Genomic DNA, 27,472 nt, shown 5'->3' with positions numbered 1-27,472 from the left:
ATATCCAGAGTCTGATGTGAATGTTACAATGTCAGGTGGTGCAGATAAAGACCAGACCTGCACATTAACAATTAAAGGACTCAACCTGAGCAGCAGTGCAGTTTACTTCTGTGCTGCTAGTTCCCACAGTGCTACAAAACGCTGCTCCTCAGTACAAAAAACCTCCCATCATAGTTTTTTTCATCTCTGTATCACAGCTCACAGCCTCTTTGCACCTGTGTTCTTTCCTTTAATAAGCTGGCAATATATCTTTAGTCAGATCTGTATCCTGAGCCAGTGGGGTGTAGTGGTAGTTAACATGATAGTTATCATTTTAGATGAGGATGGTGCTCAATGACACCGCCCATCTAATGATTTCATGTTGGTTTGCTGATGGGAGGGTTTACTCAAGAAGGAGGCTGGAAATAATCAGTTGCTGATACACTGAGGAAAACATAATGATTCATTGCAACAGCAACTTGATCTTATTTTCTTCAATATAGCTGCTCAGGAAACACAAAATGATCATCTTATTCCTGAGCATTACTTTTAACATTATTCTGGTTTCAGGTGATGTCATGAAAATTGTTTTAAGAAATTTTAATACAGGTTTTCAAATAAATCTGTTGTGCAGCCAGTATTATACCTTGCTGACATTTCAGGTGTTATTGGGGTTTTTTCTAGATTTCAATATATATTTACAAAAACTAAACAGTGTAACAGGATTAGAGATGTGTAGATTTGATAGTTATTTATTATAATTATTTATTAACATGGAAACATGGGCTGATGATACATGCAGCCTCAAATTCTGACTACAAAACTGGGCTGTCTATCTTTCAGTATCAGTGGATTTCAGTAAAATATTTTTACATTCACATGTATGCAATACAAAAAGTAAAACATTTTTCCAAATGGAATGCAAATTACATTAAATTTTGTATTTTCTCCATGCAGGTCAACGCCAAGATGTGAACCAATACCCTGAAATCAGCTGGAGTAATGTGTCCGAATCTGCAAAGATGAACTGCAGCCATGACAAAGATATTTCCTACGCCCAGATGTACTGGTACAGACAGCGTCCAGGGGAGAGCATGACCCTCATTGTCTACACAGTTTTTAATGGGCAACCAGACTATGGGAGGGCCCCTCAAAACAAATATGTAGGCATCAAAGATGACATAAAGACCGGGGCTCTCACTGTCAATGACTTGCAGCTGGAGGACAGCGGTGTGTATTTTTGTGCCGTCAGTAAACACAGTGATGTGAGAAGTATGAGCAGCTGAACAAAAACTGCTTCACAATAAATTTGCTGATTTTTTTAAAATCCTGACTTTTATATCTGTCCTGTAGGTGGAGCTGGAGCTCCAGAAATACTCAACACATGTAACACTGTGAAACTTATGAAGCTGCTTTAGAGGGGAAGGTGTTAGGTGTCTTTAGTAACTCTTGTATAACTAAAGAGCTTAGAGTCACTCAGTGTTCACTGTTCATTCAGAAAACAAGTCAACATGCTCACATTATTCTTTTTTTCTTGGCTCCTTGGTAATCACTTTTACAATTCAGGAATACCTCTTCACCTATAGTTTCTACATTGTTCACTCATGTTTTCTTTCTCTAGGTGTTTGTCTGGCTGTTGAAGTCTACCAGAGTCCTTCAGCTCTACTCAGAAAACCTGGAGACAAAGTCCAGCTGGTCTGCAGTCATGAAAAAACTGACTACAGACTCATGCAGTGGTACCAGAAATCCCCTGGAGACCGAGCTCTGAAAAGCATCGGACATGTGTATCAAAAGAGCATAGAGCACGAGGAGCCTTTCAGAGAACATTTTAATATCACTGGAGACATGAGTGGAGACACAGCAAAGAACAGTTCTCTGTTTATAACCAACCTAAAGACACCTGAGCACACTGCAGTGTACTACTGTGCAGCTAGCTATGCACACTGACTACAGATCCTCTCTGCTTCATACAAAAACTCTGAAACAACTTTTATCAACTATTATGCTTTTGAATGGGAACTTGAACAGACTCCTCCCAGCCATTTCTTTCAGGCTTTCATCTTTGCCAGCTAATGTACAGTGATGGCGTTTCATCACTTCCTTCTCCTTTTCAAACTTCAGTCAGCCCCAATAAGTCATCAGTTGGATTTCTGTTGCAAATGGTGACAGTGATATCTGACGTTAGATCCCAGAAACTCGAATCCATAAAACTCTAAAAGGCTTTTAAAAATGTTTTTTGTTGAGGATGTCAAAATGATCTGCTTTCTAGTCTTCTGTTGTCTGGCAGGTAATAACTTGAAGCATTACTTTCTTTGCATATGTCATTAGTGTAATTTATCATAAATCACAATGTAAATAAGTTCTCTATTTTTGTTTTGTGTCCAGGTGGTTGTCTGGGTGTTCAGGTCCATCAGTCTCCCTCGGATCTCATCACAAAAACTGCTGAAAAAGTGCAGATTTTCTGCAGTCATGATAAAACTGACTACAGAGTGATGCTCTGGTACCAGCGGTCACCTGGAGACACAGCTATGAAACTCATTGGATATTTGAACTTTAAAGATGTCACAATGGAAGAGACATATAAAGAACATTTCAATATAACTGGAGATTTGAGTGGAAATACAGCAAAGAATGGCTCTCTTTTAGTTCCAACAATTGGACAACAGCACAGTGCAGTGTACTACTGTGCAGCCAGAGAAGCACACTGACAAAAATCCCCTCTGAACTTTACAAAAACTCCACATAGTATTTTATCATTGGTGGTTTGGAGTAAGACGAGGAATAAACTGCTCCCAGACACCTGCTGTTGTGGTCGTATTTTGGTTTGATGTAATCATATCACCATTACAGTAGCTAATTCAACTCTGTTTCTATTTCTATGTTGTTAGTTTATTTTAGTTTCACCAGCTAAGCCATTGCAGTACAATTTGTAATAATTTCTAGTGAAATCTATAAAAAGGCTAAATGTCTTATGCGGGAGACTCAGGGGAAAGGAGGAGCATAGATATCAGTTTTATATGAGACTAAATGAAGCCACTCCTCTCTACATTTCATTTGTTTATTCAGTTTAGTGAGAACTAACTAACAGAGATCCTGTCATAACTTAGATACTGTATTTCATCAGTGACTTTACAGTAATTCAGCGCTCCATGTGTTACATTTACTCACCAGGTAACAACTGCTTCATTGTGAAATAAAATGTACTGTATTATTTTCACATCTTAAAATGAATAATCTGTAAACTCTGCTTATATCATGTTGTTCTCTGGTAGTTGTGGTCCATCAGTCTCCCTGCTGTAAGTACAAGTCATGGACAGACAGCGCAACGCTAACAGGGATTCTGAAGAGCAACGACCAAACCAGCATTTAACGGGTCTGCAGTGACATCTGCAGCTATGTTTACATGCTGTTTAATGTGCTGCAGCTGAACAGCTAATTTGCTACGTAGCTGCTAACTGATGTTAGCGATGCACTTTTCCCCGCTGAATGATTGTTTGGTGGCTTGTTCAACAGGTTAAGCTGCAGGACAAGACGTGCGTTCATGTTTGTAAGCTATCAGGCTGTTGTTTCTTTCACTACCATGTTTAAAAGAGGAAGGTATCAGGCCTCATATTACAATTTAATTTAACAATTAAGCATTGAATATTTTATATATTTTAAGATTTTATTTAAACATTGGACATCTTGAATGTTGTTTTCATTTAAGACCATGGGCAAAAATTCCTTGCTTTAAGTGTTTTACAGAATATATGGAAAGCAAAGTTTTATATCAGTCATATAGCCAGAGTGGTCTTTTAATAACCTTCATAATCACCATCATTATTGTATCCTTTTAAACAGAGAATTCAATCTGCATGGGAGAAAGGACTAAAATGATTTGTTTTCTAATCTCTTATCATATTATAGGTAATGCCATTTGTTCTCTGGATTGGAAATTTATACTTTGTTTTTTTTTTGTTCAAGCAGATAAACCCCGAGTTTGTTTCTTTTGTAGGTTTCTCTTTGGGGGTTCAGATCCATCAGTCTCCCTCTGCTGTCACCCGAACGGCTGGTGAAAACATGCAAGTTTTCTGCACCCACAAACAAACTGACTACAGAATGATGCCGTGGCACCAGAAGTCCCTCGGATACACGGCTCTGAAACTCATTGGATATGGATATGGATATGGATATGGACAATTCAAGGATGACAGCATGGAAGAGCCATTTAGGAATTATTTCAAATTAGATGGAGATTTGAGTGGAAACATAAAAACATGTTCACTCTCATTATTTTGTTTCTTTTCATAAGGTGGCTGCATGTCTGTGTAGTTGTTCAGGAAGAGGATGATGCAGTATATCTTTAATGGGACCTTTATACTCAGCCAGTGGTGTGTAGTGGTGATGATGATGGTTATAATGAGGAGGAAACATTATGACACCACCCACGTACATGTTTATTTGCAGATGGGAGGTTTGTGCAAAGAGGAGGTTGGAAATAATCAGTATATCTGCTGATACACTGCTAATCATAGCAACAGTAAAATTATTACCAAACAAAAGACAACATGATTATCCTTTTCCTACAAATTACTTTTAACATTATTCTGGCTTCAGGTAATGTATCAAATTTTTTAGACATTTCATACAAGTTTTCAACAGCATCTGTTTCTAGTTTTATTTATGTTACATTACTGGATTTATCAGTGTTTATTCTTATATGGTGTGTTGTTTTTGTTGACACCTTTTCGACAGGTTCCTCTCTCAGTGACCAAGTCTACCAGACTCCAGCTCACACATACAACAAAACAGGAGAAACCGCCAAAATCAGCTGTTTACACAGTATTCAGAGCTACGACCAGATCCTCTGGTATAAGCAGTCAAATGGACAACTACAGTTCCTGGGATATGTGCATTTAAACAAAGGAAATCCAGAGCCTGGTGTAGATGTGACGATGGAAGGGAGTGCCAGTAAAGACCAGACCTGCACATTGACAATTAAAGAACTCAACCTGAACAGCAGTGCAGTTTACTTCTGTGCTGCTAGTTTCCACAGTGCTACATATCACTGCTCCTCAGTACAAAAACCTCATCACCACAGTTTTTTTTTTTTATCTCTGTATTACAGCTCACAGCCTCTTTGCACCTGTATTAACTCGTTCTAACCACTGTTGGTCTCCTCTCACAAAGATCAGATATTATAACGGGAGGTTCTGTATGTGAAGCCTCCTGTTATAAAGAGCAGCTTCAGACATTCAGGGCTACATCTCATTTCAACAGCATCACTATGATGTCTTAAATTCTCACCACATATATCAGATCCACCTGCTTGTATGTTTACATTCAAAATGACAATGACAATGTTTCATGATTAAAAAAATATGAAATTGTTATTGTTATTATTGTTACTATATATAATCATTAAAGGCAGGACTGTCCCATCATATTAATTCATAATACATTACCAGAAGTTTCTAAACAACCAAGTCTACATTTTAGACATGTCCTCTAGTTTACTTTATAATAATTAGACCAATAATAATTGAGAAACACAAAAATACTTATTTTACATATGTATATACATTTAACTCTTCTTCATATGTGATTGTGACTGTTTTTAAATTTGTGGTTTAATACTATAATTGTTCAAGTTCAAGTATTAATCACTGTAAAAGCTGTCATGTACAAAGAAAAAACAAACATGCATTATTTCATCCATTAAGGGCCACAGCTAAATAAAATAAACTCTGTAAAATTCAAACAGGACTTAAAAACTACTGGTTAAATACAAAATTTTACAAATACTCTGTTGTGTACAAACGTTTGCAGGGATTACTACAGGTCTTTGCTGTTTTGCTTCCTTTCACAGGGTGGCAGTATATCTTCATTGAGCCTGTGGTGTGTGGTGGTAGCTGACATGATGGTTTTAATGTTTAGAGGTGGGGAATGCACTACGACACCACCCACTTTAAAGAAGTTGTGTTTGTTTTCCTGATAAGAGGGTTTTTTCAGTAAAGGAGGTGGAAAGTATCAGCATACCAGCATAAAGTGTGACGAAAACACAAACTGGTGTTAAATTTGGCCAGAACACAACATGATCCTTTTCTTCTGCATCGCCTTTAATGTTATTCTGGTTTCAGGTACAGAAGTCTTTTAAGACATTTCTTCTTTAAAAAGGTGGATATATATTTATTAAGCAAATAATCAGCTATTCCAGTTACAGGCTATAGACTCTGATACATTTTGGGATTGAGGTTCAAGAAAGAGATATGGGCTTTGATTTAATCAAATACATAATGTTTTGCCCACATATTCTCTATTTATCATGTTCAATTCCTGTCCAGTGTTCTCTCATTTTTCTAATTAATAGTATTCATCCTCATTTAATGTGATTGTGTATTGTTGGTGCTTTTTCTACAGGTTCCTCTCTCAGTGACCAAGTCCACCAGACTCCAGCTCACATGTACAACAAAACAGGAGAAACTGCTAAAATCAGCTGTTCACACAGTATTCAGAGCTATAACCAGATCCTCTGGTATAAGCAATCAAACGGACAACTACAGTTCCTGGGATACATGTCAGTGACCACTGCTAACCCAGAGACTGGAATGGGTGTGAAGATCGAGGGGAGTGCAAATGAAGACCAAACCTGCACATTAATAATTGAAGGACTGAGACTGAACAGCAGTGCAGTTTACTTCTGTGCTGCTAGTTTCCACAGTGCTACATATCACTGCTCCTCAGTACAAAAACCTCATCACATTTTTAATCTTTGTGTTACAGCTCACAGCCTCTTTGCACCTGGAATAAACCACTCTAACCAATGTTGGTCTATCTTGTGAATGAGATCAGTGATTTTAATGGGAGGTCCTTTCTGTGGAGCAACGCCTTTAACTTCCCACCTCCCTTTATAAAAAACAGCCTCAGTCATTCAGCATGTTTACTGTGGCTGGATCTCATATTAAGAAGACCACTATGATGACTCAAAGCTCTCTTTCTCTTTCATACAGTACGTAAATGTTAATAAAGACATCTTTTTAGAATTTAACTGAAACAGTTTATTTAATATTAGAACTGATAAAATGTTAACATTTTTCATCACTGCTTCATATTATAAGTGCAGCCTCATCATTTTTTAAATGTGTTGGACTCATCACCACACATTATCAATTAGGCCTCCTCAGCTCGTCAGTGGGACTGATCTGAATGTAGGGGAACCTCCAGCAACACTTATATCCACACATCTACACGAAACTGACAATGTAGATTTTATACAGCAGTTTACAGTGTCAGAGAACATCACACACCTCAGTGACACACCCAGCTGCAGCTCGTCATATCTCTGTTGTCTAACTACAGTGCACTGACAGTCATATATGAGACTCCAGAACATGGACATCGTCAAACATGGTCTCCTCAGCTTATTGGTATGTTTTCTCTGGATAAAAGGTTAAATACAGTAAATCATGTCACTGCATTACTGTCTTAAACTTTTATTTAAATGATGAAAGCAGACGATGACAAATGTCATTGTTTAAGTTAAATTAATTAATCAATCAATTAGTGGTAACTTTTTCTGTTTTACACACAGGCCTACTTGATGGGAGTGATGTCACCCAGATCTCGATACTATGGAAAAACAAGGATGAAGAAGCAACAATGTCCTGCAACCACACCAAGGACTTTAGCTACAACCAGATGTACTGGTACAAACAGCTGCCAGGAGAAGCAATGAAACTCATTGTGTTCACAACACTCGGCAAAGAAAATCACGACTTTGGAAATTTCAGCAAAGAGAGATTCTCAGCTACTAAGCCTGATGCTGCTAGTGGGACATTTACAGTGAAGAATCTGGCACCAGAAGATAAAGGCTTGTATTTCTGTGCTGTCAGTGAGCACAGTGATAAAGATGCACTTGACAGCTGAACAAAAACCCCAGTACACTGTTGGAACAACTGCTACCAACTGAATTTATCTCCTGTACTGTACATCTCTCTCTTCTGTACTGTAGGGGGACCTCAAGCACCACAAACACTCCCAGTTACACTTGATGATACACTGATTCATCACATGGATTACACAACAGCTAACAGCATCAGAGAACATCATCTATGAAACACCCACCTGGAACCTTTTAGATCTCTGTAACTACACTGACAGTTAGATTATACCTCTTTCAGTGTCTGACTTCTACAACATGGACATCATCAAACATGGTTTCCTAAGCTTGTTGACACTTCTGCTCTGGATAAAAGGTGAGATCAACCCACTACATTATAGCCTTTAACCTTTATCATTACGTATAGCAAGCAAATGTTGAACATCAATTTAATGGTCTACTAGTCTACAGGGCTACTGTATGTGAGTTAAAATGTTCACTGGTGCTAACTTTTACTGTTTTACACACAGGTCTAGTTGATGGGAGTGTTGTCACTCAGACCTCACTAATATGGAAATTCAAGGGTGAAAATGCAACAATAGACTGCAACCACATCAAGGATTTTAGCTACAACCAGATGTACTGGTACAGACAGCTGCCAGGAGAAACAATGAAACTAATAGTTTTTACAACAACTACAAAAAAAGATCATGACTTTGAACCAGACTTCAAAAATGGGAGATTCTCAGCCACTAAGCCTGACTTTGCTAATGGGACATTCACAGTGAAGAATCTGGAACCAAAAGATAAAGGCTTGTATTTCTGTGCTGTCAGTAAGCACAGTGATACAGATGCACTTGACAGCTGAACAAAAACCTCAGTGCACTGTTGGAACAACTGCTACCAACTCAATTTATCTCCTGTACTGTACATCTCCCTTTCCTGTACTGTAGGGGGACCTCAAGCACCACAAACACTCCCAGTTACACTTTGATGTGGAGTTTGATACAGCAGCTCACAGAACATCACGCTGCAGAGACACTCCCACCTGTAACTCTTTATATCTCTGTAATTACATTGACAGTTACAGTATATATGAGACTTGGTGCTTTACAACATGGACATTATCAAACATGGTCTCCTCAGCTTCTTACTATTTCTACTTTGGAACAAAGGTAAAGTACAGTGAGATCTGGGGCTGAGAAATATGGTTGAAATCAATATCATGATAGAAATAGGAATGTTGACTGATAACTAAAAATATCAATCATGGCAAATTAATACAATCCACTATTATGCTTTACATCAGTAAAACTATTTATACATGTCAAACAATTTACAATGGAATATTTACATTTGGACACCTGCAAAACACTAACATGATATGAGCATTTCATCATGATACGGCACTATTCAACTGAGAGTCAAACAGTTTGAATCACTAAATTATCATCCAGACTGAGTACAATGATCTCTGCATTACAACTAAAACTTTTATTTCGGGAATGAGAGCAGACAATGACAACGGTTGTAAAATACTCTACTGTATGTGAGTTAAAATATTCACTTGAGGTAACTTTTACTGTTTCACACACAGGTCTAGTTGTTGGGAGTGATATCACCAAGACCTCCATACTGTGGAAAAACAAGGATGAAAGTGCAACAATGTCCTGCAACCACACCAAGGGTGCTGGCTACAGCCAGATGTACTGGTACAGACAGCTGCCAGGAGAAGCAATGAAACAAATTGTTTTTACAACAACTGCAAAAACAGATCATGACTTTGAACCAGACTTCAAAGATGAGAGATTCTCATCTACTAAGCCTGATGCTGCTAGTGGGACATTCACAGTGAAGAATCTGCTGCCAGAAGATAAAGGCTTGTATTTCTGTGCTGTGAGTCAACACAGTGATACAGATGCACTTGACAGCTGAACAAAAACCTCAGCAAGCTGTTACCAACTGTATTTATCTGCTGTACTGTAGGAGGACCTCAAGTACAACACACAACAACTCACAATAAAGCCACACTCTCACCTGTAACTTACAACACAGAAATAAACTCTGTTGTAACGTCACACCTTCCATCACACAGACTGAGTGTCTCTCATTTTCATTTTACTCAGAACACAATAATGATCCCAGCTGGTCTGATCAAACTCTCTGCAGCTCTGCTCTGTATTGTAGGTACTGTACATCATGAGGCCGAGGATTGAAAGGAGAAGCTGCCACTTTAGCTTTAAAGACATATTAATGATTTTATGCTCTGACTGAAAACAGAGGACTCACTGGTGGTTCTGTAACGCTATTTTTTTTTTTTTTTTTTTTTACCTCCACAGGTCTAATTAATGGGAGTGATGTCACACTGATCCCTCTGCTGTGGAGGAACGTGAGTCAGTCTGCAACAATGAACTGCAGTCACACTAAGGCTCATATTGGCACATGTACTGGTGCAGAAAGCAGCCAGGAGAAGAGATGAAGCAAAACATTTTCATGACCCCAAATCCCCCACATAAATATGAAAGTGACTTCAGTGAGGCCAAATTTCCAGCAAAGAAGGATGATTATTAGACTGGAAACCACAAGACACAAGACTGAGTTACTGTATTCACAATCATTACAAACACTGTAACAACATAAAAAACTGAAAAAGATGAAAATCACTTCAACATCAGATTAGAGATGAGAAAGGAATAAAGAGCATTTTAAAGACCAAGAATTAATGAGAAGACAGATAACTCGGATATAAAAGGGACATGAAAATACTGAAACAGGGAACACAAGAAACTCCAAGCAGCTGTGCTCAACAAAAGTTTACATTTCAAAATATTTCATAACAAGAAAATATACAATAAATTATATTACTGTACACCTAGGTTTTCAGTATTATGTTCATTAATTATTGATTCCTTATTCTTTTCAGTTCAATATTTATTTAAAATACATGTCAGAATAGTGAAAATATATCCACCACCAATAACAGAGCAAAGTGAACATCTTTGAATTGCTTGTTTGATCCAACCAGCTGGAACCAGCAAATGTTTGGTGTTTTAGCTTAATATATGATTTCACCATCAGAGTAGGAGTTGATTAATTGTCTGCCAATCGATTAACACCATATAAAATACATTGTGAAGGTGTTTTAGTAATTGAAAATTTACATCACAGCACGACAACAACCAGAGACTTGCTCACATAATCCAAATCTCTGTCTCCTCCCCTCTGAGTTTGTCCCTCAACATCTGTTCAGTCTGTCAGTCAATGTGGAGACAAAGGGGAGGACATCATGATCAGAAATCTCAACAGCATCACTCTGCTGCTTCTCTCACTTTCCTGTAGGTAGAAATTAGAACTGTTTTCTAAAAGATATATATTTTATAACCATTTCTGTTTTCTTAATATTTTTTCTTTCTTAAATGCAGGTTGTTCACTGAGCACTAAAGTCCTTCAAGTTCCATCATCAATATTAGGAAGTGCTGACAGTTCAGAGACAATCAACTGCAACCATTCAATCAGTGGATACGATACAATATTGTGGTATCAGCAGTCGACGGGAAACTCTAACCTTAAACTCATTGGATATACTGTGCGTACTAACCCAACCATTGAGGATCAATTCAAACAACATTTCAATGTGACTGGAGATGGTTCAGTGAAATCTCAACTTCATGTACTAAAACTCAGAGTCAGAGGACGGTGGCATGTATTACTGTGCAGCTAGTAGGCACAGTGACACAATTACCTTCTTGCCTCTACAAAAACCCTCTCTCATCACTTTACACTGAAGAAGAGCACACCTGCATCTAACTGCAGCCTGTAGCAGGAAATCACTGATATCAGCATTAAAGCCGCCTCTTCCTGTATTAACCAACACAATAGTAGACTGTATAAATCCACTGATGAAAAGATGTGACGTCCATTATGTCGACTCCTCCTCCTCCTTTACATCCAGACAGCTCTCTTCAGTTTGAACTTGACATTATTGTTTTGTTTTCATCTGCATTTGGATCATGATCAGACTCCTCATACATTTAGCAGCTCTGCCGTTCTGTTTAACAGGTAATATTACATTAACTTATGACATATGGTTCTAAATATGTTCACTGCAGGTTTTTCTCTCCACTAAAGTTGTTTGTTTCACATTTTTTTCACAGAACTCTCAAAGAACAGTGTTCATCAGACTCCAGCAGCCATGATCAAAGATCTTGGTGAAGAAATCCTGATAAACTGCAGCCATTCAAACACTAATTTTAATATGATCCAGTGGTACAAACAGTCTGATGGGAAAAGTGATATGGCTCTTGTTGGTTATGTACGACTCACTTCTCTAGGTTTTGAAGATAAATTCAAAGAGACTCATAATGTGAGTGGTGATGGTAGAAGTCTGTCATCTCTTCATATTCCAAAGCTGAGTCGATCTGAGGACAGAGCAGTGTATTTCTGTGCTTCCAGTGACACACGCACAGTGCTGCACAAACCCTCCGTCTTTGACAAAAACCTTCTCTGATGAAACCAGTTACACAATCACAATCATTCACCTGCTGATAACACAAAGCAGAGACACACTGAACTCACATCAGCCAGCTGGTTCATCATGAGATCCTGGATTTGATGTTATTACTATCACATGCATGAGGGTGCAGTGTTTCTCCACAGATCTTAATGTGTGTTTTTTAACTATTTGGGAAAATGTGGAATTTAAATCACAAATATCTTGTCTTGAAAACAACAAAAAATGTAGACTTGATATATCTGGACTCACAACATTGTAAAATTTATGTCCTGCAGTCATATCAGAATTTAACACAGAAAGATTTACTAAAGAAAAAAGTTAATTTTCTTGTTCTTGGGAATGAGAAAGTTAACAGTCTGTCATAAGGAGGCAGTATATCTTTAAAGGGGCATTTATACTCAGCCAGTGGTGTGTAGTGGTGATGGTGGTGGTTATAATGTCAAGAGGAGGAAACATTATGACACCACCCACGTACAAGTTTATTTGCAGATGGGAGGTTTGTGCAAAGAGGAGGTTGGAAATAATCAGTAGAACTGCTGATACACTGCTAATCATAGCAACAGTAAAATTATTACCAAACAAAAGACAACATGATCATCCTTTTCCTACAAATTACTTTAAACATTGTTCTCTTTTCAGGTAATGTCATCAAATCTTTTATATTATACAGTGCTGATATTTAAGCTTTAGTGAACTTTGTGACATTACTGTATTCACCAGTGTTTATTCTTATATGGTGTGTTGTTTTTGTTGATGCCTTTTCTACAGGTTCCTCTCTCAGTGACCAAGTCCACCAGACTCCAGCTCACATGTACAACAAAACAGGAGAAACTGCTAAAATCGGCTGTTCACACAGTTTTGGGAGCTACAACCAGATCCTCTGGTATAAGCAGTCAAACGGACAACTACTGTTCCTGGGATACATGTCAGGGACCACTGCTAACCCAGAGACTGGAATGGGTGTGAAGATCGAGGGGAATGCAAATAAAGACCAAACCTGCACATTAATAATTGAAGGACTGAGACTGAACAGCAGTGCAGTTTACTTCTGTGCTGCTAGTTTCCACAGTGCTACATATCACTGCTCCTCAGTACAAAAACCTCCCTATCACAGTTTTTCATCTCTGTATCACAGCTCACAGCCTCTTTGCACCTGTGTTCCTTCCTGTCATAAGGAGGCAGTATATCTTTAATGGGACCTTTATACTCAGCCAGTGGCGTGTAGTGATGATGGTGGTGGTTATAATGTCAAGAGGAGGAAACATTATGACACCACCCACGTACATGTTTATTTGCAGATGGGAGGTTTGCGCAAAGAGGAGGTTGGAAATAATCAATAGAACTGCTGATACACTGTTAATCATAGCAACAGTAAAATTATTACCAAACAAAAGACAACATGATCATCCTTTTCCTACAAATTACTTTTAACATTATTCTGGTTTCAGGTAATGTATCAAAATTTTTAGACATTTCATTCAAGTTTTCAACAGCATCTGTTTCTAGTTTTATTCATGTTACGTTTACCAGTGTTTATTCTTATATGGTGTGTTGTATTTGTTGACACCTTTTCGACAGGTTCCTCTCTTAGTGACCAAGTCTACCAGACTCCAGCTCACATGTATAGCAAAATCGGAGAACAAGCCAAAATCAGCTGTTCACACAGTATTCAGAGCTACAACCAGATCCTCTGGTATAAGCAGTCAAATGGACAACTACAGTTCCTGTGATATCAATCAATCAATCAAACTATTTTTATTTATATAGCGCCATATCACAACAGAAGTCATCTCAAGGCACTTTTCACATAGAGCAGGTCAAGACCGTACTCTTTAATTTACAGAGACCCAACAATTCCCCCATGAGCAAGCACTTGGCGACAGCGGTAAGGAAAAACTCCCCTTTAACGGGTAGAAACCTCAAGCAGACCCCGGCTCTTGGTGGGCGGCCATCTGCTTTGACCGGTTGGGTTGAGAGAGAGAAAGAGAGAGGGAAAGGGGGAGGGGGGACAGAAGAAAAACAATCATAACAACAACAACAAGCACAAGCAGCAATAGCCAGGGAAGGATGCCATCAGGACTGTGAAGGACCGCGAAGGTTCGGCCCGGGACTCAGGTTTTCCTGTGAGATGAGAAAGCACAAAAAACTCTGGGGAAGAAGCAAAGTTAGTGACATGCATTGATGTTACATGAATGCATACAGATGGAGAGGAGGAGGAGGAGAGAGGAGCTCAGTGCATCATGGGAAGTCCCCCAGCAGTCTAGGCCTATAGCAGCATAACTAAGGGCTGATCCAAGGCGAGCCTGGTCGGCCCTAACTATAAGCTTTATCAAAAAGGAAAGTTTTAAGCCTACTCTTAAACATAGAGAGGGTGTCTGCACCCCGGACTGAATCCGGTAGATGGTTCCATAGAAGAGGAGCCTGATAGCTGAAGGCTCTGCCTCCCATTCTACTTTTAAAGACTGTAGGGACCACCAGTAAGCCTGCATACTGGGAGCGCAGTGTTCTAGTGGGATAATACGGTATTATGAGCTCTTCAAGATATGATGGTACCTGACCATTAAGGGCTTTGTAAGTTAGGAGAAGGATTTTAAATTCTATTCTAGATTTTACAGGAAGCCAATGTAGTGAAGCTAAAATGGGAGAAATGTGGTCTCTTTTTCTAGTTTTAGTCAATACACATGCAGCTGCATTCTGGACCAGCTGGAGAGTCTTTAGAGACTTGTTAGGGCAGCCTGATAATAAGGAATTGCAATAATCCAGCCTAGAAGTAACAAATGCGTGAACTAGTTTTTCTGCATCTTTTAGGGACAGGATGTGCCTGATTTTTGTGATATTACGTAAGTGAAAAAAGGCAGTCCTTGAAATTTGATTTATGTGGGAGTTAAAGGACATATCCTGATCAAAGATAACTCCCAGATTCCTTACGGTGGTGCTGGAGGCCAGGGTAATGCCATCCAGAGTAGCTATATCATTAGATAATGTGTTTCTAAGGTGTTTAGGGCCAAGCACAATAACTTCAGTTTTATCTGAATTTAGTAGTAGAAAATTCCAGGTCATCCAGGTCTTTATGTCGTTCAGGCATGTTTGGAGTTTGTTTAACTGATTGGGTTCATCTGGCTTCACTGATAAATATAATTGGGAGTCATCTGCGTAACAATGAAAATTTATGGAGTGTTTCCTAATAATATTACCTAAAGGAAGCATATATAAGGTGAATAGAATTGGTCCAAGTATGTGTATTTAAACAAAGGAAATCTAGAGCCTGGTGTAGATGTGACGATGGAAGGGAGTGCCAGTAAAGACCAGACCTGCACATTGACAATTAATGGACTCAACCTGAACAGCAGTGCAGTTTTCTTCTGTGCTGCTAGTTTACACAGTGCTACATATCACTGCTTCTCAGTACAAAAACCTCATCACCACAGTTTTTTTTATCTCTGTATTACAGCTCACAGCCTCTTTGCACCTGTATTAACTCGTTCTAACCACTGTTGGTCTCCTCTCACAAAGATCAGATATTATAACTGGAGTTTCTGTATGTGAAGCCTCCTGTTATAAAGAGCAGCTTCAGACATTCAGGGCTACATCTCATTTCAACAGCATCACTATGATGTCTTAAATTCTCACCACATATATCAGATCCATCTGCTTGTATGTTTACATTCAAAATGACAATGACAATGTTTCATGATTAAAAAAATATTGTTGTTATTATTGTTACTATAAATAATCATTAGAGGCAGGACTGTCCCATCATATTAGTTCATACTACATTACCAGAAGTTTCTAAACAACCAAGTCTACATTTTAGACATGTCCTCTAGTTTACTTTGTAATATTTAGACCAATAATAATTGAGAAACACAAAAATACTTATTTTACATATGTATATACATTTAACTCTTCTTCATATGTGATTGTGACTGTTTTTAAATTTGTGGTTTAATACTATAATTGTTCAAGTTCAAGTATTAATCACTGTAAAAGCTGTTATGTACAAAGAAAAAACAAACATGCATTATTTCATCCATTAAGGGCCACAGCTACATAAAATAAATTCTGTAAAATTCAAACAGGACTTAAAAACTACTGGTTAAATACAAAATTTTACAAATACTCTGTTGTGTACAAACGTTTGCAGGGATTACTACAGGTCTTTGCTGTTTTGCTTCCTTTCACAGGGTGGCAGTATATCTTCATTGAGCCTGTGGTGTGTGGTGGTAGCTGACATGATGGTTTTAATGTTTAGAGGTGGGGAATGCACTACGACACCACCCACTTTAAAGAAGTTGTGTTTGTTTTCCTGATAAGAGGGTTTTTTCAGTAAAGGAGGTGGAAAGTATCAGCACAATAGCATAAAGTGTGACGAAAACACAAACTGGTGTTAAATTTGGCCAGAACACAACATGATCCTTTTCTTCTGCATCGCCTTTAATGTTATTCTGGTTTCAGGTACAGAAGTCTTTTAAGACATTTCTTCTTTAAAAAGGTGGATTTATATTTATTTGGCAAACAATCAGCTATTCCAGTTACAGGCTATAGACTCTGATACATTTTGGGATTGAGGTTCAAGAAAGAGATATGGGCTTTGATTTAATCAAATACATAATGTTTTGTCCACATATTCTCTATTTATCATGTTCAATTCCTGTCCTGTGTTCTCTCATTTTTCTATTTAATAGTATTCATCCTCATTTAATGTGATTGTGTATTGTTGGTGCTTTTTCTACAGGTTCCTCTCTCAGTGACCAAGTCTACCAGACTCCAGCTCACATGTACAACAAAACAGGAGAAACTGCCGAAATCAGCTGTTCACACAGTATTCAGAGCTATAACCGGATCCTCTGGTATAAGCAGTCAAACGGACAACTACAGTTCCTGGGATACATGTTAGTGACCGCTGCTAACCCAGAGACTGGAATGGGTGTGAAAATCGAGGGGAATGCAAATGAAGACCAAACCTGCACATTAATAATTGAAGGACTGAGACTGAACAGCAGTGCAGTTTACTTCTGTGCTGCTAGTTTCCACAGTGCTACATATCACTGCTCCTCAGTACAAAAACCTCATCACATTTTTAATCTTTGTGTTACAGCTCACAGCCTCTTTGCACCTGGAATAAACCACTCTAACCAATGTTGGTCTATCTTGTGAATGAGATCAGTGATTTTAATGGGAGGTCCTTTCTGTGGAGCAACGCCTTTAACTTCCCACTTCCCTTTATAAAAAACAGCCTCAGTCATTCAGCATGTTTACTGTGGCTGGATCTCATATTAAGAAGACCACTATGATGACTCAAAGCTCTCTTTCTCTTTCATACAGTACGTAAATGTTAATAAAGACATCTTTTTAGAATTTAACTGAAACACTTTATTTAATATTAGAACTGATAAAATGTTAACATTTTTCATCACTGCTTCATATTATAAGTGCAGCCTCATCATTTTTTAAATGTGTTGGACTCATCACCACACATGATCAATTAGGCCTCCTCAGCTCGTCGGTGGGACTGATCTGAATGTAGGGGAACCTCCAGCAACACTTATATCCACACATCTACACGAAACTGACAATGTAGATTTTATACAGCAGTTTACAATGTCAGAGAACGTCACACACTTCAATGACACACCCAGCTGCAACTCTTCATATCTCTGTTGTCTAACTACAGTACACTAACAGTCATATATGAGACTCCAGAACATGGACATCGTCAAACATGGTCTCCTCAGCTTATTGGTATTTTTTCTCTGGATAAAAAGTTAAATACAGTAAATCATGTCACTGCATTACTGTCTTAAACTTTTATTTAAATGATGAAAGCAGACAATGACAAATGTCATTGTTTGAGTTAAATTAATTAATCAATCAATTAGTGGTAACTTTTTCTGTTTTACACACAGGCCTAATTGATGGGAGTGATGTCACCCAGACCTCCATACTGTGGAAAAACAAGGATGAAGAAGCAACAATATACTGCAACCACACCAAGGGTGCTGGCTACATTCAGATGTACTGGTACAAACAGCTGCCAGGAGAAGCAATGAAACTCATTGTGTTCACAACACTCGGCAAAGAAAATCACGACTTTGGAAATTTCAGCAAAGAGAGATTCTCAGCCACTAAGCCTGACTTTGCTAGTGGGACATTCACAGTGAAGAATCTGGCACCAGAAGATAAAGGCTTGTATTTCTGTGCTGTCAGTGAGCACAGTGATACAGATGCACTTGACAGCTGAACAAAAACCCCAGTACACTGTTGGAACAACTGCTACCAACTCAATTTATCTCCTGTACTGTACATCTCTCTCTCCTGTACTGTAGGGGGACCTTGAGCACCACAAACACTTCCAGTTACACTCTGATGTGGAGTTTGATACAGCAGTTCACAGGACATCACACTGCAGAGACACTCCCACCTGCAACTCTTTATATCTCTGCTGTAACGTCACACTTCTCATCACACAGACTGACGGTGACTCTGGTCTCTAAGTTCATTTTGCTCAGAACACAATAATGATCACAGCTGGTCTGATTAAACTCTCTGCAGCTCTGCTCTGTATTGTAGGTACGGTACATCATTGTGGTTACTAAATGAGAGAAAAAATGATCACTTTTACTTCTTCCAACTTGTGGAAGATTTAAATTCATGTTAATGATTGTATGTTGAACATTCTGCCTGTATGCAGAGGAGTTATTGTTGGTCTTGTAACATGACATGCAATTGTTGACCCCGACAGGTCTAATTAATGGGAGTGATGTCACCCAGACCCCTCTGCTGTGGAGCAAAGAGGGTCAGTCTGCCACAATGAACTGCAGTCACACTAAGACTGCTAATTTTAACCAGATGTACTGGTACAGACAGCTGCCAGGAGAAACAATGAAACTCATTGTGTTCACTGTTCCAAACAGTAAACCTGACTTTGAACCAGACTTCAAAAATGAGAGATTCTCAGCTACTAAGCCTGACGCTGCCAGTGGGACATTCACAGTGAAGAATCTGGAACCAGGAGATAAAGGCTTGTATTTCTGTGCTGTGAGTCAACACAGTGATACAGATGCACTTGACAGCTGAACAAAAACCTCAGCAAGCTGTTACCAACTGTATTTATCTGCTGTACTGTAGGAGGACCTCAAGTACAACACACAACAACTCACAATAAAGCCACACTCCCACCTGTAACTTACAACACAGAAATAAACTCTGTTGTAACGTCACACCTTCCATCACACAGACTGAGTGTCTCTCATTTTCATTTTACTCAGAACACAATAATGATCCCAGCTGGTCTGATCAAACTCTCTGCAGCTCTGCTCTGTATTGTAGGTACTGTACATCATGAGGCCAAGGATTGAAAGGAGAAGCTGTCACTTTAGCTTTAAAGACATAATGATGATTTTATGTTCTGACTGCATACAGAGGACTCACTGGTGGTTCTGTAACACTTTTTTTTTTTTTACCTCCACAGGTCTAATTAATGGGAGTGATGTCACACTGATCCCTCTGCTGTGGAGGAACGTGAGTCAGTCTGCAACAATAAACTGCAGTCACACTAAGGGCAGTTCATATTGGTACATGTACTGGTACAGACAGCAGCCAGGAGAAAGGATGAAGCAAAACGTTTTCATGACCCCAAATCCCACACATACATATGAAAGTGACTTCAGTGAGGCCAAATTTCCAGCAAAGAAGAACGATTGTCAGACTGAAAACCACAAGACTGAGTTACTGTATTCACAATGATTACAAACACTGTAACAACATATAAACTGAAAAAGATGAAAATCACTTCAACATCAGATTAGAGAGGAGAAAGGAATAAAGAGCATTTTTAAGACCAAGAATTAATGAGAAGACAGATAACTCGGATATAAAAGGGACATGAAAATACTGAAACAGGGAACACAAGAAACTTCAAGCAGCTGTGCTCAACAAATGTTTGCATTTCAAAATATTTGATAACAAGAAAATATACAATAAATTATATTATTGTACACCTAGGTTTTGAGTATTATGTTCATTATTTATTGATTGATTCCTTATTCTTTTCACTTCATCATTTGTTTAAAATACATGTCAGAATAGTGAAAATATATCCACCACCAATAACAGAGCAAAGTGAACATCTTCGAATTGCTTGTTTGATCCAACCAGCTGGAACCAGCAAATGTTTGGTGTTTTAGCTTAATATATTATTTCACTATCAGAATAGGAGTTGATTAATTGTCTGCCAATCGATTAACACCATACAAAATACATTGTCACAAGGCAGGTGATCCACAAATTGAAGTTTTACATCACAGTATGAGAGCAACCAGAAACTTGCTCACATAATCCAAATCTCTGTCTCCTCCCCTCTGACTTTGTCCCTCAACATCTGTTCAGTCTGTCAGTCAAGGTGGAGACAAAGAGGAGGACATCATGATCAGAAACCTCAACAGCATCACTCTGCTGCTTCTCTCACTTTCCTGTAGGTAGAAATTAGAACTGTTTTCTAAAAGATATATATTTTATAACCATTTCTGTTTTCCTAATATTTTTTCTTTCTTAAATGCAGGTTGTTCACTGAGCACTAAAGTCCTTCAAGTTCCATCATCAATATTAGGAACATAGACTATATATAAAGATGGACGCCATGACAGCTCCCCAGACGTGAAGCCAAAATATCTCGATCGCCCCCTGGTGGCTGGCTGCAGTATAGGTTATAAGTCCCGCCCCCTCCATGTTAGTGGATGGGACATGAGCCAAACTAAAAAAAAAAATCAAGCTACACGTCAAATAAATTTTTCCCAAAGATGGTTTCTGTCATTTCAGGTATTTCTTATCATGCTGATGTTTGTCCAAGTGCTCATTTTTCTTACAAGTTTGTTTTTAATTAGTTATTTGATGATATAGAAAGGGGGAATGACATCATGATTGACAGCTGCGACAACCGCTCTCAAACCTCCGTCAGGCCGCGGAACAGCTGAGGGGGCATGTTCTGTGCATGGATGCATAAAGAAAAATCTTAGAGAGTTCATCTATGGTTCTGTGGGCCGTCATCCCGCCACCCGACTCTACTGCGCAGACTCTGGCACCAAACGACGTCACACAAGCAAGATGGCAGCTCCAGAACAGGAGATATTTTGGCTTCACTTTTGCATAGTGGTAGAGAGTGGAGACGTGTCGTCCATATTTATATACAGTCTATGACAGTTCAGAGACAATCAACTGCAGCCATTCAATCAGTGAATACTATACAATATTGTGGTATCAGCTGTCGACGGGAAACTCTAACCTTAAACTCATTGGATATATTCAGTATACTAAGCCAACCATTGAGAATCAATTCAAACAACATTTCAATGTGACTGGAGATGGTTCAGTGAAATCTCAACTTCATGTACTAAAACTCAGAGAGTCAGAGGACGGTGGCATGTATTACTGTGCAGCTAGTAGGCACAGTGACACAATTACCTTCTTGCCTCTACAAAAACCCTCTCTCATCACTTTACACTGAAGAAAAGCACATCTGTATCTAACTGCAGCCTGTAGCAGGAAATCACTGATATCAGCATTAAAGCCGCCTCTTCCTGTATTAACCAACACAACAGTAGACTGTATAAATCCACTGATGAAAAAAGGTGACGTCCATTATGTCGACTCCTCCTCCTCCTTTACATCCAGACAGCTCTGTTCAGTTTGCACTTGACATTATTGTTTTGTTTTCATCTGCATTTGGATCATGATCAGACTCCTCATACATTTAGCAGCTCTGCCGTTCTGTTTAACAGGTAATATTACATTAACTTATGACATATGGTTCTAAATATGTTCACTGCAGGTTTTTCTCTCCACTAAAGTTGTTTGTTTCACATTTCTTTCACAGAACTCTCAAAGAACAGTGTTCATCAGACTCCAGCAGCCATGATCAAAGATCTTGGTGAAGAAATCCTGATAAACTGCAGCCATTCAAACACTAATTTTAATATGATCCAGTGGTACAAACAGTCTGCTGGGAAAAGTGATATGGCTCTTGTTGGTTATGTACGATACTCTTCTCCAGCTGTTGAAGATAAATTCAAAGAGACTCATAATGTGAGTGGTGATGGTAGAAGTCTGTCATCTCTTCATATTCCAAAGCTGAGTCAATCTGAGGACAGAGCAGTGTATTTCTGTGCTGCCAGTGACGCACAGTGCTGCACAAACCCTCTGTCTTTTACAAAAAACCTTCTCTGATGAAACCAGTTACACAATCACAATCATTCACCTGCTGATAACACAAAGCAGAGACACACTGAATGACTCACATTAGTCAGCTGGTTCATCATGAGATCCTGGATTTGATGCTATTACTATTACATAATAATGCAGCATTTAACAATAATATAAATAATTAATAATGTAGACTTGATATATCTGGACTCACAACATTGTAAAATATATGTCCTGCAGTCATATCAGAATGACACACAGAAAGATTTACTAAAGAAATAGTTAATTTTTTTCTTGGTCTTGGGAATGAGAAAGTTAACAGTCTATCATAAGGAGGCAGTATATCTTTAACGGGAGCTTTATACTCAGCCAGTGGTGTGTAGTGGTGATGGTGGTGGTTATAATGTCAAGAGGAGGAAACATTATGACACCACCCACGTACAAGTTTATTTGCAGATGGGAGGTTTGTGCAAAGAGGAGGTTGGAAATAATCAGTAGAACTGCTGATACACTGCTAATCATAGCAACAGTAAAATTATTACCAAACAAAAGACAACATGATCATCCTTTTCCTACAAATTACTTTTAACATTATTCTGGTTTCAGGTAATGTATCAAAATTTTGATACATTACATACAAGTTTTCAACAGCATCTGTTTCTAGTTTTATTTATGTTACATTACTGGATTTACCAGTGTTTATTCTCATATGGTGTGTTGTTTTTGTTGACACCCTTTCGACAGGTTCCACTCTGAGTGACCAAGTCTACCAGACTCCAGCTCACATGTACAACAACACAGGAGAAACCGCCAAAATCAGCTGTTTACACAGTATTCAGAGCTACGACAAGATCCTCTGGTATAAGCAATTCAACAAACAGCTACAGTTCCTGGGATATGTGTATTCTAACAAAGGATATCCAGAGTCTGATGTGGATGTGACAATGGAAGGTGGCGCAGATAAAGGCCAGACCTGCACATTAACAATTAAAGAACTCACCCTGAACAGCAGTGCAGTTTACTTCTGTGCTGCTAGTTTACACAGTGCTACATATCACTGCTCCTCCGTACAAAAACCTCCTCATCACACATATTTTAATCTCTGTATTACAGCTCACAGCCTCTTCGCACCTGTATTAACCTATTCTAACCAATGTTGGTCTTCCGTCTCACCAGGATCAGATATTAACAGGAAGTTCCTGATGTGAAGCAATGTAATACTTACTGTATCATGCATCTCATTTCAACAGGATCATTACACTTCAGTGTTGCTGATGACTGTCAATAGTTTCATTGTATTAACTTTTAATGGTGCCGTAAATAAGCATTAAAAGCAGGATTGTCTCGTTATCTAAATTCAAAACACATTACTTAATATACAGACTTTTTTTTAAATACGCAGACTAATTAAGTAGGCAACAACCACTTCAGTGTCCCCTAGTGCAGTGGTTCTCAAAGTGGGGTCCGGGGACCCCAAGGCATCCTTGACGGGGTTAATGGGGGTCCCAAGTAAAAAGGGGAATAATTAAATTTCAACTATAATTCGATCCATAAGTAACTTAATGACAGAATCTATTTTGTTCATGGATTTCATACACTTTCTGTACCAAAACATCTAAAAGCAAAAATCCTGTCCGATGGGGGACCTTAGGACAAATTCTTATCAAATGGGGATCTGTGGTCTGATTTGTGTCAGTTTAGGAGTCCTTGTTGTGAAAAAGTTAGAGAACCACTGCCCTAGTGCTATTTAAGGTGTTTTCTTTACTAATACTGGTAAATACTGGAGTAAAATTTTATTTTTTTAAATTATGAACTGTGAAACACAAACACTTTTTTTTGTAGTTTTTTATTATGAAATTCCTTCATATGCTAATACATCTGTAATGTCTACGATCCAAATGGATTGGGCGTTTTAATAACAAGAATATTGCATTTAACAGCAGATTGTTATTCACATTTATAGTTTTTAACTTTAATGTTAAGTTTAAACATTAATTGTAGTTACAACATGGGACAAAATTCATACTCACTGCTAAACTTTCCACAAACTAACATCTTCTATTGCATTATTACACAAAAGATTGCATTTGCTAGTTAAACCTTTTACAAATGGGCTGTTGTGTATAAAAGTTTGAGGGATTATTACAAGTCAAGTGTTTCCTTTGCTAAGGTGAAAGTATAACCAGTAGAATGTACTGGTAGATGAAATGACGGTTTTCAGGTTTTCATGTTTTACAGGGGAGAATGTACGATAGCCCCACCCACCTTAAAAAATGTGTTTGTCTTTCTGATAACTGAGAAATAATCAGCATACCAGCATACACTGTGATGAGAACACAGTAGCCATCACTGGACTGATCTCACATTTGGTCTGAATACATGATGATCATTTTCTTGTGCATAATCTTTGATGTTATTCTGGTTTCGGGTAATGTAATCATATCTTTATATTATATAGTGCTGCTATTTTAGCTTTGTTACATTACTGGATTTACCAGTGTTTATTCTTACATGATCTGTGGTATTTGTTGACGCCTTTTCTACAGGTTCCTCTCTCAGTGACCAAGTCTACTAGACTCCAGCTCACATGTACAACAAAACAGGAGAAACCGCCAAAATCAGCTGTTCACACAGTATTGACAACTACAATCGAATCCTCTGGTACAAGCAATTCAACAAACAGCTACAGCTCTTGGGATATATGGATTTTAACAAAGGAAGTCCAGAACCTGGTGTGAATGTGACGATAGAAGGGAGTATGAGCAGCTGAACAAAAACTGCTTCACAATAAATCTGCTGATTTTTTAAAATCCTGACTTTTATATCTGTCCTGTAGGTGGAGCTGGAGCTCCAGAAATACTCAACACATGTAACACTGTGAAACTTATGAAGCTGCTTTTGAGGGGAAGGTGTTAGGTGTCTTTAGTAACTGTTGTATAACTAAAGAGCTTAGAGTCACTCAGTGTTCACTGTTCATTCAGAAAACAAGTCAACATGCTCACATTAGTCTTTTTTTCTTGGCTCCTTGGTAATCACTTTTACAATTCAGGAATACCTCTTCACCTATAGTTTCTACATTGTTCACTCATGTTTTCTTTCTTTAGGTGTTTGTCTGGCTGTTGAAGTCTACCAGAGTCCTTCAGCTCTACTCAGAAAACCTGGAGACAAAGTCCAGCTGGTCTGCAGTCATGAAAAAACTGACTACAGACTCATGCAGTGGTACCAGAAATCCCCTGGAGACCGAGCTCTGAAACGCATTGGACATGTGTATCAAAAGAGCATAGAGCACGAGGAGCCTTTCAGAGAACATTTTAATATCACTGGAGACATGAGTGGAGACAAAGCAAAGAACAGTTCTCTGTTTATAACCAACCTAAAGACACCTGAGCACACTGCAGTGTACTACTGTGCAGCTAGCTATGCACACTGACTACAGATCCTCTCTGCTTCATACAAAAACTCTGAAACAACTTTTATCAACTATTATGCTTTTGAATGGGAACTTGAATAAACTCCTCCCAGCCAGCTGCATTTCCTTTCAGGCTTTCATCTTTGCCAGCTAATGTACAGTGATGGCTTTTCATCACTTCCTTTTCCTTTTCAAACTTCAGTCAGCCCCAATAAGTCATCAGTTGGATTTCTGTTGCAAATGGTGACAGTGATATCTGATGTCAGATCCCAGAAACTTGAATCCATAAAACTCTAAAAGGCTTTTAAAAATGTTTTTTGTTGAGGATGTCAAAATGATCTGCTTTCTAGTCTTCTGTTGTCTGGCAGGTAATAACTTGAAGCATTACTTTCTTTGCATATGTCATTAGTGTAATTTATCATAAATCACAATGTAAATAAGTTCTCTATTTTTGTTTTGTGTCCAGGTGGTTGTCTGGGTGTTAAGGTCCATCAGTCTCCCTCAGATCTCATCACAAAAACTGCTAACAAAGTGCAGATTGTCTGCAGTCATGATAAAACTGACTACAGAGTGATGCTCTGGTACCAGCGGTCACCTGGAGACACAGCTATGAAACTCATTGGATATTTGAATGTAGCAGATGTCACAATGGAAAAGACATATAAAGAACAGTTCAATATAACTGGAGATTTGAGGGGAAATACAGCAAAGAATGGCTCTCTTTTAGTTCCCACACCTGGACAACAGCACAGTGCAGTGTACTACTGTGCAGCCAGAGAAGCACGCTGACATAAATCCCCTCTGAACTTTACAAAAACTCCACATAAACTGCTCCCAGACACCTGCTGTTGTGGTTGTATTTTGGTTTGATGTAATCATATCTTCATTACAGTAGCTAATGCAACTGTTTCCATTTCTATGTTATTGGTTTATTCTCGTTTAACCAGATGAGCCATTGCAGTACAATTTGTAATAAATCTATAAAAAGACTAAATGTCTTATGTGGGAGACTCAGGGGAAAGGAGGAGCATAGATATCAGTTTCATATGCAACTAAATGAAGCCACTCCTCTCTACATTTCATTTGTTTATTCAGTTTAGTGAGAACTAATTAACAGAGATCCTGTCATAACTAAAATACTGTATCTCACCAGGTAACAACTGCTTCATTGTGAAATAAAATGTACTGTATTTATTTTCACATAGTAAAATGAATAATCTGTCCAACTCTGCTTATAGCATGCTGTTCTCTGGTAGTTGTGGTCCATCAGTCTCCCTCTGCTCTCTCTGAGGCAGATCTGCTTTAAACTAATCAACTAAACACCATCCTTCATCATCTGTGGTCTTGAAAAGACCTTCGTCAGCCATTTGAAGTCAAGCTTCACTTCCTCCTCATGTCTCCTTTTGTTCCCATTTTCAGTCCAGTCATATAGCCAGAGTGGTCTTTTCATAACCTTCATCATTATTATTATTGTATCCTTTTTAAACAGAGAATTTAAACTTCATGGGACAAAGAA

The 27,472-nt window shown here is 38.4% G+C and overlaps 1 protein-coding gene and 4 gene segments (V, D, J or C); 4 read left to right on the top strand and 1 right to left on the bottom strand.

Moving 5' to 3' along the window:
- LOC121881008 overlaps positions 1-27,472 on the bottom strand; it is a 153,383-nt gene that overhangs the window by 115,097 nt on the left and 10,814 nt on the right. The gene's annotated exons all lie outside the window — the stretch shown is intronic.
- Positions 432-1,282, top strand: LOC121881024. The segment is given in 2 exon segments: positions 432-549; positions 937-1,282. Coding segments are annotated over 2 exon segments (378 nt in total).
- On the top strand, positions 1,283-26,052 carry LOC121881028. The segment is given in 2 exon segments: positions 1,283-1,524; positions 25,652-26,052. Coding segments are annotated over 2 exon segments (360 nt in total).
- LOC121881016 lies at positions 7,989-8,831 on the top strand. The segment is given in 2 exon segments: positions 7,989-8,213; positions 8,368-8,831. Coding segments are annotated over 2 exon segments (396 nt in total).
- On the top strand, positions 18,605-19,805 carry LOC121881021. The segment is given in 2 exon segments: positions 18,605-18,920; positions 19,093-19,805. Coding segments are annotated over 2 exon segments (387 nt in total).

The sequence above is a fragment of the Thunnus maccoyii genome, chromosome 16 (assembly GCF_910596095.1).
Source record: "Thunnus maccoyii chromosome 16, fThuMac1.1, whole genome shotgun sequence".
Lineage (NCBI taxonomy): Eukaryota > Metazoa > Chordata > Actinopteri > Scombriformes > Scombridae > Thunnus > Thunnus maccoyii.
This window is presented reverse-complemented; position numbering and strand designations above follow the sequence as displayed.